General features: G+C 35.5%; 1 protein-coding gene across 2 annotated transcripts in view; it reads right to left on the bottom strand.

Moving 5' to 3' along the window:
- Window positions 1–1,357: 1,357 nt before the first annotated feature.
- Window positions 1,358–13,823, bottom strand: part of HERC4 (HECT and RLD domain containing E3 ubiquitin protein ligase 4) — a 37,133-nt gene continuing 24,667 nt past the window's right edge. Inside the window, exons 16-25 of one of the 2 annotated variants that reach the window (XM_059820898.1) lie at window positions 12,231–12,254; window positions 11,628–11,726; window positions 9,559–9,726; window positions 9,291–9,434; window positions 8,208–8,374; window positions 7,307–7,373; window positions 6,987–7,069; window positions 4,292–4,475; window positions 3,599–3,701; window positions 1,358–2,682 (exon numbers count right to left, since the gene is read on the bottom strand). In XM_059820898.1, the coding sequence (XP_059676881.1) occupies window positions 2,474–2,682; window positions 3,599–3,701; window positions 4,292–4,475; window positions 6,987–7,069; window positions 7,307–7,373; window positions 8,208–8,374; window positions 9,291–9,434; window positions 9,559–9,726; window positions 11,628–11,726; window positions 12,231–12,254 (1,248 nt within the window). In that variant the 3' untranslated portion in view covers window positions 1,358–2,473. The remainder of the gene's footprint in view (window positions 2,683–3,598; window positions 3,702–4,291; window positions 4,476–6,986; window positions 7,070–7,306; window positions 7,374–8,207; window positions 8,375–9,290; window positions 9,435–9,558; window positions 9,727–11,627; window positions 11,727–12,230; window positions 12,255–13,823) is intronic. The other variant, XM_059820899.1, reaches the window with a different exon arrangement.

Genomic DNA, 13,823 nt, shown 5'->3' with positions numbered 1-13,823 from the left:
CAGGGCACCTCTCTCACCGCACAGACTGAGCTAACACCTGTAAGATAATCAGGAGCATTGGCAAATATGATCATGCTCTGTAGGACCCAACTCCAGTTCTTGCAGAGGTGGATAAAACCAAGACCAAAATTGCAAAAAGTAGTCTCAGGTGAACGTTGTCCTGAGGAAAGTGACTCTAGCCCTGCTCCACCAGTGGGTTCTTGACATCTAACCAACCATTCAACATCCCCCACCCTCCCAGCGCTTACTAATGCCCACCAATGTTCCAAGAGAGGAAGAAATACATCTTGCTGATGCTGGAGAAACTATTGCAGCAACATGAAGTAATTGCCACAGCAGTTTCAGTCAACAATAACTGCACTTCAAAGATAAAGGACATCTAAGCTCTCTAGCACATCCTAAATTGGGCACCAAAAATTGGCAAGTGTTCAGTACCTATGGCTTGGATTCTGTCTCAGACCCCTCATCTACAGAATAAGACTATTATTCATCTTCCAGATTAATATTGATGTTGATTAAAAACCCAATATAGCAAAAATCAGAGAAAGTCCCATAGGGAAATTAAATACATGGATATGGTGCTGGGTTTAGATGACATGCACTAAATTAGACTTGGACCTGCACAACTGAATGTCAAAACCCCCTATTATTCAGTGAACACCATCAACTGTGTATGCTGAATGAAGCAAGAGTCCCATAGAAAAGAAAACAGAACTTGATCATGTAATAATACACAAGGGAAAAAGGAAGAAGACAGCTTTACATTTAGCCACTTCCTAATTTTTGAATATTTGCCTTTGCAATCTTGGTGTTTCATAATTTAAAAACAGTATTTTAGTATTACCTGGTAAAATGAAGGCATAATACTTTTTTTTTTTTTCTTTTCTCCTTTTCTTTCCTCCTTTTCTTTCTTCTATGTATAGTAAGATTAAGCTGCTTTAGTGTTTGTTGGTTTCTTGTTTTTCACAAGAGGGAGAATTTCCCAGCCAGGTAACAAATGTTGGAAAAGATGGAATATGGGCTGCATACAAAGAAATTACTAGAGGTTACACTGCACGAGAAAACTGTAAAAACACAGCGTTAAGGAAAAAAGAATTATTTTAACTGTACTGAGTGCTTTGTGTTATAACCACATCTACCACCAGCACAGAAACTGCATGTTATACTATTTATTACAATGAATGAATTTCCCTGCTTATCAAGTGAGATCTTGGTATCCTAGCTGCACTCTCGATTTAATGTGTGCTAAAGTTGCCCTCCAGTTGAAGGAATATGCCTGATGCAAGCATCCATACACATCAACCAACAAAAGTTTTCATTCAAGTCTTTTATTATAGCTTGAATTTTTTCACTGCATTTAAAAATCTAAAAAAAATAAATATTTGTTTCACAGCTGCAAGTCACATATGCATTAACACCACAAAATCTGGAATTTAACCAGAGAAGGAAAGTCAAATCCAAAAGTGTCCAGCTAAGCACAATCGTCTCAGGGCAATTATACTAAAAATAAAATCTTAAGAAAAGGGGAGAGGGGTGTTAAAGAGTTATTTCAAATGCATTTATCTGGAAAAAAGTGAAAATTCTATTAGAAACCATAAACTACGCTTTCAGCATTTAAAAATAAACGTTTAACCTCTTGACAGCAACAATTGTCTGGTGCATCTTTTTCTTTTAAGCTGTATTCTTGACACATGGCTGCAGAGGTTTCAAATGATAAATTAACCTCTTTTATAATTGTGTCCACTTAATTACAGAATCAGTCCTTAAAAATGAAACAGTGTATTAAGTCAGTTTGTCCATCCGCATATTAAAAATGCCATTGTATGCAGTTTTGTATCGGCACTAAGTGACTGCTTCATGGATTGTACATTGTGAAGATGAATGTCTCTTAAACAATCACTTTCATTATTAAGGTTCTTAAAACAAACCAGAAAAATATATCTTCAGAAATCAGAGTAGTCACTTTTTTGTTAAAAGCCATAAAATAAGCTCATATTCAATTACAAGCAATAGGAACCATACTGCTATTGGAACATAATTATTTTATCACAAAAAAATTTATTATTTACAAAATGAGAAGTTACCAAGTGAATTTATCAGGGAAAAAGTTAAATGTTCTAAGTGATCTGAAAAACTTAAGCAAGTCTCTCATGCACTCACACGCCAAATTGTTTGCATTAGGTGAAATGTTAATTCATGTTAGTAAAACTTGACTCCCATTCACAATACTCTCGTTTTTATTGTAAGATGGCAAAATCCACATGGTTCTGTACAAGAAGGTATGTATTAAGACAGTTCCTCATTTTTGTAAATGTTTTTTGGCTCCCACGAATATCCGTACTACTGAACGTTTTTGCAAATAATCAGTTATATTATCAAATCCATCATTTAATCCACTGAATTTACCACCACAAGAAAGACACAAAAAGTTAGTTTAATGATCCCACGTTACACAGAACTCTCATTTCTGAAGTTATACTAAACTGAAACCTTCATAGTGATCTATAGCCTGGATCAACTTAGATTTTAGGGTTTCTTTGTCTGTGTATTTTGGAAGATCAAGAAGATTAAAGCAAGTGTGAGCTACCGGAAGATAACCTTCTCCACCTCCTGTCGGCTGGATGACTAGTTTAAGACACTTCATTCCAAGAATTGGAATACGATCACTGCCTGTCAGAAACACTGCCAAGAAAAAATAAACAAAGTCTTGAAAGTAGTTTAAGACGAACATTGTATATGTCATATATGCAGTTCTAATCGTTAGTTGCATTTTTTAATTATTCCAGCAGTGGTTAGCTTTTCACACTGAATTTGTTCTGGTAAGTTTGAAAAACAGGGAATAATGACTTAACCTGATCTCCATCCTATACACGTGAACTCCTAACTTTAACAGAACAAGTGATATATAAAGGAAAACATTTCGTTTTGGCATATGAAACCAAACAGTCCTTAAAAAAAGAGAGTAGGAAATTCTTCATGCATCAGAATTTGTTACTTAAAATCCATTGGCTATACCTTTACTGAGCGTTTGCAAGCACCTTGTAAATACACAGAATTAGTTTGTGTAATAAGAAATTTATCTGGATTGGAAACTAATCTATGATCTATTCTCAATAAAAGCTTGTTCACAGGAAGCTTCCAGAACTTGGTTTTTTCCCTGTACATTTCCACTCATATCAGTACCTTGAGGTATTTACAATCAGTTATAACTCCAAAATGCCATCTATGTGCAGTGAAAAAAATAGAGAATGTGAACCTTATGTCAAAACACAAAAAAATTCCTAGTTAGCAGTTTAGGTTGTTGGGGTTTTGGGGGGTTTCTTTTTTTTTTTTTCCCCCCCTGTTTTATTTTTTTAATGCTGCTCTGGTCTACTGTCATCTTGTAACTGCCCACCACCCAGAATTATTCAGGACAACCCCAGCAAAATCAGAGACAAGATCATAATCAATTTCTTCTACTATGATTTTTTTTCTTCCAAATAAAGTTAATCACATCATTATACACAAATACTTATGTCTGCCCTCTTACAGCAAGAGCCTGAAATCACAGCAATCCTGTTCAGTTAGCAACTTCTGCAAAGTAGTTTCAAATACTTACACAAAAACTGTTTTTTCTTCTCCAAAGACAACTCATGAAAAACCTCCCAGAATATTTTAATTGTAGGATGGTCTGCCCAGTATTCTCCTTTGTATTCTGTATTCTAAAACGAGCAGGAAATGAGGTTATTGTTCGCATGTAGAACTAGTAGGATAATCTGACATTAAAGCAGAATTAATGCGGCTTGTGTAAAGGGATACTGCAAGTGACATATTATTGTTTTCCTTGGTCAACTTTCTTCAGCTATTCAGTCTGACTTCAACTATGTGGACAGATGCATGCACTCCAAAGCATATCCAATCCCAATAAAGTAGTGACAAAGTTTCACAGCAAGTTTTGGCAATCAAGAATATTTACTTTTATGAACCATGTGCATTTTGTTCACTTTGCCCCTTCTAACATAATACATTGTATACAGCTGCCGTTTGGTTCTGTGGATTTTTCTTCCTCTCCTTCTAAGTCTGATTTCCTTCAGAAATTAGATGGCAAAACTTTACGCGGGAAGGTAAATAATATTTTAGTATCTTCATTCATATTTTTATATTTTTAAAAAAGTTCCTCACTCATGCAGTCAATCCAATCAAGGCTGGAAGTCACATTTAATTAAAACAGCTCAAAAGGACACTTCAAGATTTTGCTTTTCCATCTTAAAATTAAAAATATATGAAACAAATAGCTAACTATGGTTCTTACCTTCTCCAACTCTTTCCAGTCGTAATTTGTGTTCCCAATCACCATTGCCTGCAACTCGCTGGGCTGGAAGAGCTGAAGAACTTTACCTCCACATACTTTGTGGAAGCCTGCATGGAATGCACTGAATAAGGAAGCCACAGATTTATTGAAGATGTAATCCACATATGCATCTACAAAATCTTGCCTGTACAAAGAAGAAAAAAAGAATTATGTTGAGAGGGAAAAAGAAAAAAAAAAAAGGTAAGTCACCCTTCAAGCAATAAAACAGTAGCCATTTCTGTAGAGAACACAGCATTGAAAGTTAAGCAAAAAGGATCCTAATATATTCTCTGCTTCATGTTACAACCACAGTGAAGATAACCTCAATGAAGAGGGAACATAAATGTATTTCCCCTCCACGCCCCCCAAGACAGAATCTGTAATGTGCAACAGCAAACCAGTAACATTTAGTGTTACTTACTTCAGGCACTATAAACATGTATTTGTATGCATTGCAGTGAATTGGACTGAATGGCAACAAGCTTAAAGGCTTGAGTTACATGCAGTGTCCTGAAACCAACTAGTCAAACTCGCTGTCATATTTTTTAATTAAGAAGATTACCATATCTGCACTGAAAATGCAAATCAACTTCAAATGGACATTTGAGTCCTATACAGTAGAAAGAGCAGTGCAAAGGAGCTATGATACTGAAAAACAGACTGCCTGTTATCTGCGCTTCGGTACATGGAGTTCCCATATCTTGTTGGGAACAAGATTCCGCAGCATTTAGGGGGAGAACTAAAATTCCTTGATGTGATACAGTACTTACGATTTTTTTTTAATTACCATTTTACTCAATCCTAGTTAACATTGTTTGTTTCTACACTGGCAGAGTGACTTCAGTTATAGATTACAGTTATCCTACCAACATAGCATTCTCTGTGGAAACACACAGTACTTGAAAAACATCCACAGTATTTGAATATCGCCACCAATAATTTAAAGAATCATCTAAATGCATTTTGACGATACATTTGTTGAAGTTGTTTAACTGAAAATACTGGACATGAGCAAAGTCGTGAATCATGCTCCTCCTCTTCCAGCACTCAAGGAGATACCCATTTTATGCACGCTATGTGATTAGCAGACAGGCAGGTAACTTGCGTAATACTAACAGTGGAAGGAAAGGCTGCTCCAGAGAAAATTCATAGTAATAAACTAATTAGCATTATATACTTTATGTTAGTATTTTAAAAACTGAATTAAAGCATCATGGAATATTTGGATCTTGAGAAATAGAATTCTTCATTGCTGCAAGACAATGGGTGACAACAGTGCAGCACACATTCCATGAGCACCTTGAAACTTTTCTTGTAATTCAACTCCAATTTTACTGTCACTTTGTGACAGAACACCAAACCACCACAGAACTTCAAAGCTATCATGTTTAAGAAACTATATCACAAATCCTCAGCTATGAGCCAAGGATTTAAAAAAAAAAAAAAAAAAGAAAAAAAGAAGTGCAACAGGTATAGGTGGTGATTGCAGTTCTTAATGGTAGGGTAAGTCAGGAGGATAAAAATCACTCCATTGTGGGAGGTACTGTCACTGCACATGGCTGTGTGCAGGTTTATGATACCCTCAGAATCTTCTATCATCACTCTTTCCTCTCCAACAGACCTAGGTAGTTGCCCAAAACATCTGCCCTCTAGGAACATGGCTAGAGGTACATTTTCGTTCCTACCATACACAGCCTAGGTGCATTCTGTTCCCACAGAGTATGCTCTTTCCGTTCCATTCTCCCTTTACTCTGGGAGAAGTAAAAGCACAGAGAATTCACAAAGATAAAAGAACAGATAAGAATACATGAGAGGAACAGACAGAGAGAGAGAGGAAAATGGCAGTATTCTGCAAAAAGGGACAAAAGCACTACCAGATATATTCTGCCTATCCTCCAGGAGCAGAAAGGTAACAAAGGGTGGGAGAGGCTGCTTTTATAAATAAAAGTAACAGAATCCTTGACCAAGGAAAAAAAAAAAACCCACCCCTCACACACTCTTCTGACAATAACACTAGATAACATTAGATTAATTTATCCGCTCTACAAAGGGAAGACTTCTCTGAAATAATATTTTCAGACATTGGAATGGGCTGCCCAGGGAGGTGGTGGAGTCACCATCCCTGGAGGTATTTAAAAGACATGTGGATGAGGCGCTTAGGGACATGGTTTAGTGGTGGACTTGGCAAGGTTAGGTCAACGGTTGGACTTGATGATCTTAAAGGTCTTTTCCAACCTAAACGATTCTATGATTCTATGATATATAAACAGTTGCCACATAATGACATCTAGGTTGAAGTTTTCATCATTACTCACTAAATTCCAATTATATAAAACTTCCTGCAGAACCACAACCATTTTTAATCTTATAACATGAAGACCATGTAGTCAAAATGGGCCATAAAGAGCTTCAAAACACTTCAAAGTGAAAAAGAAGCATTACACATTCTAGGTAAAATTAGACAGCCTCTCCACAGCTGGCAAATCCTTAAATACAATAGTATTTTAACAATACACGAGAACAGCTTGGAAAAACAAGCAACATAGTTTTGCCTCCAACATTAGTGTAACAGCTTGGCAAAGGATATTTATAGCAGCCCAGTTACATTCCAAGGCAGATAGCAACACTGAACTACCCTGTGACCCATAAAACTCACCTATTTTGTTTGACTACAGGAATGTCAGCACCATTAGGAACAAGCTCTTTAATTTCTGTTGTACCAAAATTTTCCACAGTGATCTATTTAAAACAAACAAAAATAGTATAAATCTTATTTACTGCAGAGTATTTCTTCCCACCACTTAGCTAACAGCAATATGAACGGCCAACACAGATGCTAAAAGTCATGGGAATCGGCAGCTGATGCTTTTGCTCAAACGCTTCATCAGTTATAATCGATAGTATAAGCTTGATAAGAAATACTATATAGACACTTACACAGTATATACACTTATATAAACACTATACAAAACTTACAGTAAAATTAAGACAAAATGCTTCTTCTATATCATCCTCTGGATAGTCCAGTAACTGTTGCATTCCCCTGCAAAACAAGTTACAAAGTACTTGTACCAGTAGAAAGGAAGATGAACTTATTTTCCTGAAGTATTCTTTATGCTTTGATAATTCCAGGGTTTCTTAAAAAAAAAAAAATCTTTCTACTGTTATTTCATTTATTAGCTCATTGACTTGCACCTTGTGCAGGGTTGAGAAATCTCAAGCGATCACTTTGCTATTACTTGTAGTGTTATTTCCTTTTGATTATCTCCAGGTGCGAAGAGAGAAGATTCATATCCTAGTCTTCGGCTAAGGGATTCCCAAAGCCCAGGTGGTAAGTACTTAATAACTATTGCTGGGCTCTTGCATTAACTTGTTTGATTTCTCCTTGAATCTAAGAAAACTTTAGCATTCACGACACTGAGGCAACCAAACATCAACTTCCGCTCATTTGAACCGCCTATGTGTTAGTGCTATTCCAGTCCTACTCAAGGGCAGGTATTTAGCCTGCGCTCATTCCTGAAATATGCAAAAATGTTTCCTTGATGGACTAAATAAGCTGTTCAGAACTAAAACTATGTTCACACTTAGGCTTATGAAATTAAGGGCTAAAACTCAAAGGCGTTGAATTTCAAATATTATTTTCTCCTAAAATTCTTGTAGGGTAATAAAACAGAAGACACAAATACTAAAACCAGGCATTCAGAAGCAGGTGTTTAACAATAGCATGCATCCTTTCTCAAATGACATGATGGCTGCAAGTTAGTCTGAGCTCTTTATCCTGTTATTGTGAAAATAACACATTTTCTTTATGTCCTTAAAGGAAAACATTCAATTAAAAATTAATTCCTAGTAACACTCATTTTTCTTCCTTGCTTACCTGCCAACATCTGGCATCAACTCTTTTAAGTCATCCAGGGATGGTTTCTTATTCAATAGCTTTTTGTACAAAGCCAAAGGGAAATGAAGGTCTACAATAGTAAAATTATAGATTGCTAGCCCACAGACAACACCAATCAAATGAAACAAGTCACTGTCTTCAAAGGTCTAAGAACAGAAAACAGACAAGATGGTTTAAAATAAAGAAGTTATTTTAATCTTGCAGAGTCCAGAAAAAAGCGTACAGTGCAGTATAATCTGAGTGAGTTTCATTTATATTTTCTTTAAATATGTATGTATCCGTAAGTACTGAGGAAAACAGGATAAAGTTTTAACCAGCTGAGAGAGAGACTGAAGTCCAAGGAAAAACAGAACTCTTTCCACTTAAAAAAAAAAAAAAAAAGCTGAGATGTAACACAAAATATGTTCTAAGTGACGCATACTGCTGAAAGTACTGCAGTAAGATTCTGGTTTTGTCAGTGACTTACTATTGCACTATTCAGTGCTTAAATATATGTCAATTTTTAAAAAAAATAATTTTGGGAGGAGGAGGGAGGAGCTCACTATGGACTCCCTTAGAGTTAATAGCCAAGGCTTAAAACACAACTGTGGAAATGTTAACATTCAGGTATTTGTGATATAGCCACCCCAGTCAGTGTTCTTCTCTGAGGACTAAAAAGTCAACGATCAAAACATTTGAGAAAGTATTACCAGATGACTACCTACAAAATGGAACTCTAAATATGACTGAACACAAAGACCTGTTCAACATGCCACTTCAAGTATTTTTCTCTGCCACCTTGATTTACTGATTCTGCTCTTGGAATCAGTTTACTCTGGCTGGCACTTCTTCCTACTGAACTTGTCTGGCTTCGGGACAACTGGTAAGGACTACAACTGAGGAATGGGGAAAAATGGAAGAGGAAAGTTTTGAGCTAACGATGACAAAAATAAACACTTTTTGAGAATACTTATTTCAGCTTCTCCTCTTGAAATAAAACTACCACAAACTACTATGTTCATACATTGTTAATATAAATATCGTAAGTTAAAAGAAAATTAATGGCTACAGATCGCACCCTACCTTATCAGAGAACCAGATCAGCCTGGACTCTTCATAATACCTGAACATTCCATATTTGGGATCAAGCAACTCCCTCATGATGAGCAAAAAAAATTCTTTGCGAACACCTCCAGCATCAACAGCTTCTTCCCCTACAAAAATAACCTGAAACACACGATTCAGTTAGCACTGAATTAAAAACGGATTGTGAAATAAGATTTCTCCGAAAATATTCTCAATTACTTGCACGCCAGTAAAAAACACTTTGAGCAATATGTACTGATAATACCTTGAGTGGCTTCTTGTAGTCCACATTCTTTGTTTTCCTTAGGACTTCCACAGCATCTCCTACAATATTGTCTCTCCGTACCATTAATATCAGGCATGGGTTGACAGATTCAAATACTGGCAGAAAGAGAGAAGACAAATTCTGCCTGTGAGCCTGATCAACAGCCATCTGGAAAAAAAACAAAGTGAAAGTGTCAGTAAGTAACATAAGATTCCCGTCAACATTAAATGTCCATCAGTCTTGTCTTAAAAAGTGCAGAAGACATGAATGGAAATAAGCTATTATGAGAGCTACTGAATTTGCTCAGATTTGCTTCATATTCCTTTTATCTCAGGAAATACTTAATTCAGGAAATATTTTTTCCTTTACCCATTAGCCTCGTCAATGCTAATGTTCAGGGAAGTCTCAGAATGCAGTTTTTGACATTCCAGACAAAATACGTCAGGTAACAAAAGGAAGCAAAAAAAAAAAAATACTGCTCTTCATCTAACGAAGAGTAAACTGTTTAATATAAATCTGGCATGAAAACATTCATTAACAACTAATTCACAGAATGAAAAGTGATCTGTTCATCTATTTCATTTGCATTATAATTTTTGTATTACAACTGTCCAAAAACAAAAGACTGTTGCAAATGTTCTGAATATGGCAGAGAACTCTTGAAATTGTGTGTTTTAATACTATTTAATATTGTTAATAGAAACATTCAATGTGAACATTTCCCTAAATTCATCAGATGTTGGTATTGACTGCATATATACATTTTTAAAGGCAGAAGAAAGTATGTTTATTATGAACTACAAAAGCAAGCTAGTATTTTTCTGCATGAACCCATTACTTGAGCGTGACTTACCTCTTCCATTTAATTTCAGACTGAGAACAATAACTTTTATTATATTAAACATTATAAATATGGGGAGGGAGCTGGTGCTCTTAACTGCTGTTACTTTTGCAGTAGCCTCCCTTCATTCTTCCTTTCCTTTTTTAAGAATATGATTTATTATATCCTTACAGCAACTGAACAGGTATGGATTATATTTATAAAAAAAAATTCCAAACATTGAACAAAAGTATAGCTCACCACATCACACTGGTTTCAGTTCTACCTAGAGAATCATGAAAAAAACATAAGATCCTCTCAGTTACTTTAGGGTTGTCTAGTGTATCTATCTCTAGACAAGAGATATGGGTCAACATATAGAATTGTTTGTATCAAGTATCTAATTTCTAGGAAAGTCTCCAGCTGAAACAGAAGTAAAAAAATTAAGAGTAATGTTTAATTGCATTTAACAGGAAAAGAGCCAAAACCTGCTGCAAACTGCAAGATCAGGAAACCTACTCCCACTACCCCAAGTAGATACTAGATTTTCAAGATAAGCTTCTTCTCTACTCGCCTTGCAGACACCGATCAGACTTCAGAGTTTAGCAGCATTTGGAAGGTGGCATGACAGAGGAAATGAGAAATTAGGTGTGCACTACAGATTCACATGCTGCCAACATGTTGCCTCTCTGATACTACCACTCTTAAGAACAGCACTAGCTCTTAAGTCCCATCAAAACAAGAAATTAAAAGTAACTGTAATTGGCTGCTGCCTCTAACAAGATAGATTGACTTCCAGCTCCGGCCTCAACACATACATTGTTTAAAGTCTGCTCATATGGGAGGCGGGGTTGTTTTTTGGTTGGGGGTGGTGGTTGGGTTTTTTTGTTTGTTTGATTGATTGGGGGGGTTTTTACACCTGTACTATGGGTTATTAACACCTCAAAAAAGCCATCTCATTAATGAAAGGAAAAGAAGTTCCTTAGAAATTTATTCAATTATTAAACATTCTAATTTCAATGAGATCCTAAACCCACAAAACCACTAGCTTGTATCATGTACACACCCTGAGATTAAAACTAGATCCCTCATTCTTACGGAGAAGAGATTACACAGAGTTTAAAAAAAAAAAACAAAAACCAAACAAAACCCACAAAGAAACACCACCAACAGCAACCCCTCAGAACCCCTAACTAAAAAAAAAAAATTTAAAAAAAAAATTCATAACATTAAAAACTGACACTCTTACCTGCATCTGTATGACTGCATCTGTTTGTAGGAGAGTTGTCTTTGCCTGGGCATCAAATACAAACGGGTATGTGCAAATTGTAACAGGAATATCTGTTAACTAGAATGAAAAGAACCATGTCATATCTCTGCTTATTTAAAAACCATAACCATGGTTAAAGAAGCCATTGCAATAGTAATCATTTAACACATCTATTTTACTGAAAAGAGATACTCGTTGTCAATGCAGGACCAAAGCATCTTAGGAAAATTAAGTAGATTTTCAATTGTTTAGTACTTCAGAAAAAAAAAAACCAAACAAACAAAAACAAAAAAAACCCAAAGCACCAAAACACACACAAACACCACGCTCACTTAGTACATTTTAATTTCAGAACTTTTAATATGGCTGGTAGATATCAGCAAACTAGTCCTTGTTTTCAAATGCTGCTCTGAATTTGCAATACAAAGAATTACATATTTTTGCCCCACAAAAGCCTTTTCCGATTACAGTCATGCTAACTTAAAACTTTACTCCCAATAGAACACATCAGACAATCCTTGACATTCATATTTCTGATTTCCTTACATTCTGCAAAAGAAATCAGATTGCAACCAATCTTACCTCAGTTAATCCATGGTTGACATCCTATGACAGCATTTGCACAAAGGTAGCAATAATTAAGATGAAAAAGCAGCATTAGTGTCTGCATTAATTATTCATCTCTGGTGTAGAATTAGAAATATTTATCTACAGTTTCCCCCCCAGGAGAATGTTTACTGAGAAATAAATAACCATAAACATTCTAATTAATCTACCAAATACAACCATGTCTTTGAACACCCTATATATCAGTCTTTAAAAAAGGACTATTAAAGTATCAAGTTTTCTCGGATGCAAAAAATTACACATTTCAAATGTTTATTTCCATACACTAATAAATGACATTTGCTTTTACCTATGTATTTTCATTCTCAAATGACTGTAACGTCAAATTAAATGCAAAACATTTTTAATGAGGAAAAAATTACAAATACAAAAGAAGCCTACCGCTTTATCATAAAGTCTCAAGAATCATTTGGGTCTATGATAAGGTATGATATGAGAAAAGCAACTGACTCATGAAATTTGAGACAGACCAATACAAATGGCTGGGACTGTGTGGAGACTTCCACACAAGCCACATCAACTTTGCTAAGAAACTAAGTTATTCATCTGGTGCTATGTTACCCTCCTTATCTTCTGCTGAAAGCTAAGTGCGTTTCCACCTAGCAGGCAGAAAACAGAGAAAGAATAAAAGGTAATGACAAACTAGTAAATTTTAAGTTTTACTATATATATGAGACTCAGAAGCCAAATATGTAGACATCCATGGCTCACAGAAAGCAATGGCCAGAACACTTTGCTTTCTAGCTGTATCCCTAATTCCTACAGGAAACATCACATTTGAGTATCCCATTCGTCACAGGTAAATTTATGCAGTTTTGCACTCCTGTTGTATCTAACATTATTTATTCCTAATTCAAATGTTTTTTCTCAACTCCTTCAAGACGTATCTCAAGAACGCCTCTTTAAATCAATAGTTCATTATTTAGTACCTTCAATTTTTCCTCACTCATTTTTCTGCTGCTGAAAGAATATAAGTTTTTTCTTCCATGTTTCTCTCTGAGAATAGTCTGAATACTTCCGAGATTCTTTTTTCTTTTACACTTTCCTCTCCATATTTTAATTAAGGAACTGAGCAAACAGTTTTGCCTCATGTTATGACAATAAAAATTACACTAGCAAAAGAAGTTTTGATTCATTATTACTGATTCAACAGGCAAGTAGGGTTTCTTATAATTTTAAAAGCAAGAACACAGGCAACTAGTGGATATGATGGCAGGAAAAGGTCATCAAAACCATTTACAAAGGAGATCTGACTAAGGCCATGGAATTTCTTTCAGACCTATAGTAAATCAAAATAACTTTTTCTGCTGAACTTGAAACTGCACAAATGCATGACAAAATAATGGTGATTAAAGGGAAATTCAGTATATAGCATTTTCTCAGTAATGTCAAGCTACTGCTCAATCTTCCGATTTAATTAACAAATGGAGCTTAAGACTTTCATTACAAAGCAATTTTCTCACTCTCACTTTCCCACATTCAGTATTTTCTTCTCTGATCATGACATATGTAATTTGGGTTTGTTTACATCCATTTAAAGCATAGTTG

This window comes from Gavia stellata, chromosome 9 (assembly GCF_030936135.1).
Source record: "Gavia stellata isolate bGavSte3 chromosome 9, bGavSte3.hap2, whole genome shotgun sequence".
Classification (NCBI taxonomy): domain Eukaryota; kingdom Metazoa; phylum Chordata; class Aves; order Gaviiformes; family Gaviidae; genus Gavia; species Gavia stellata.
Note: the sequence above shows the minus strand (reverse complement) of the source record. Positions and strands in the feature narration are given on the sequence as shown.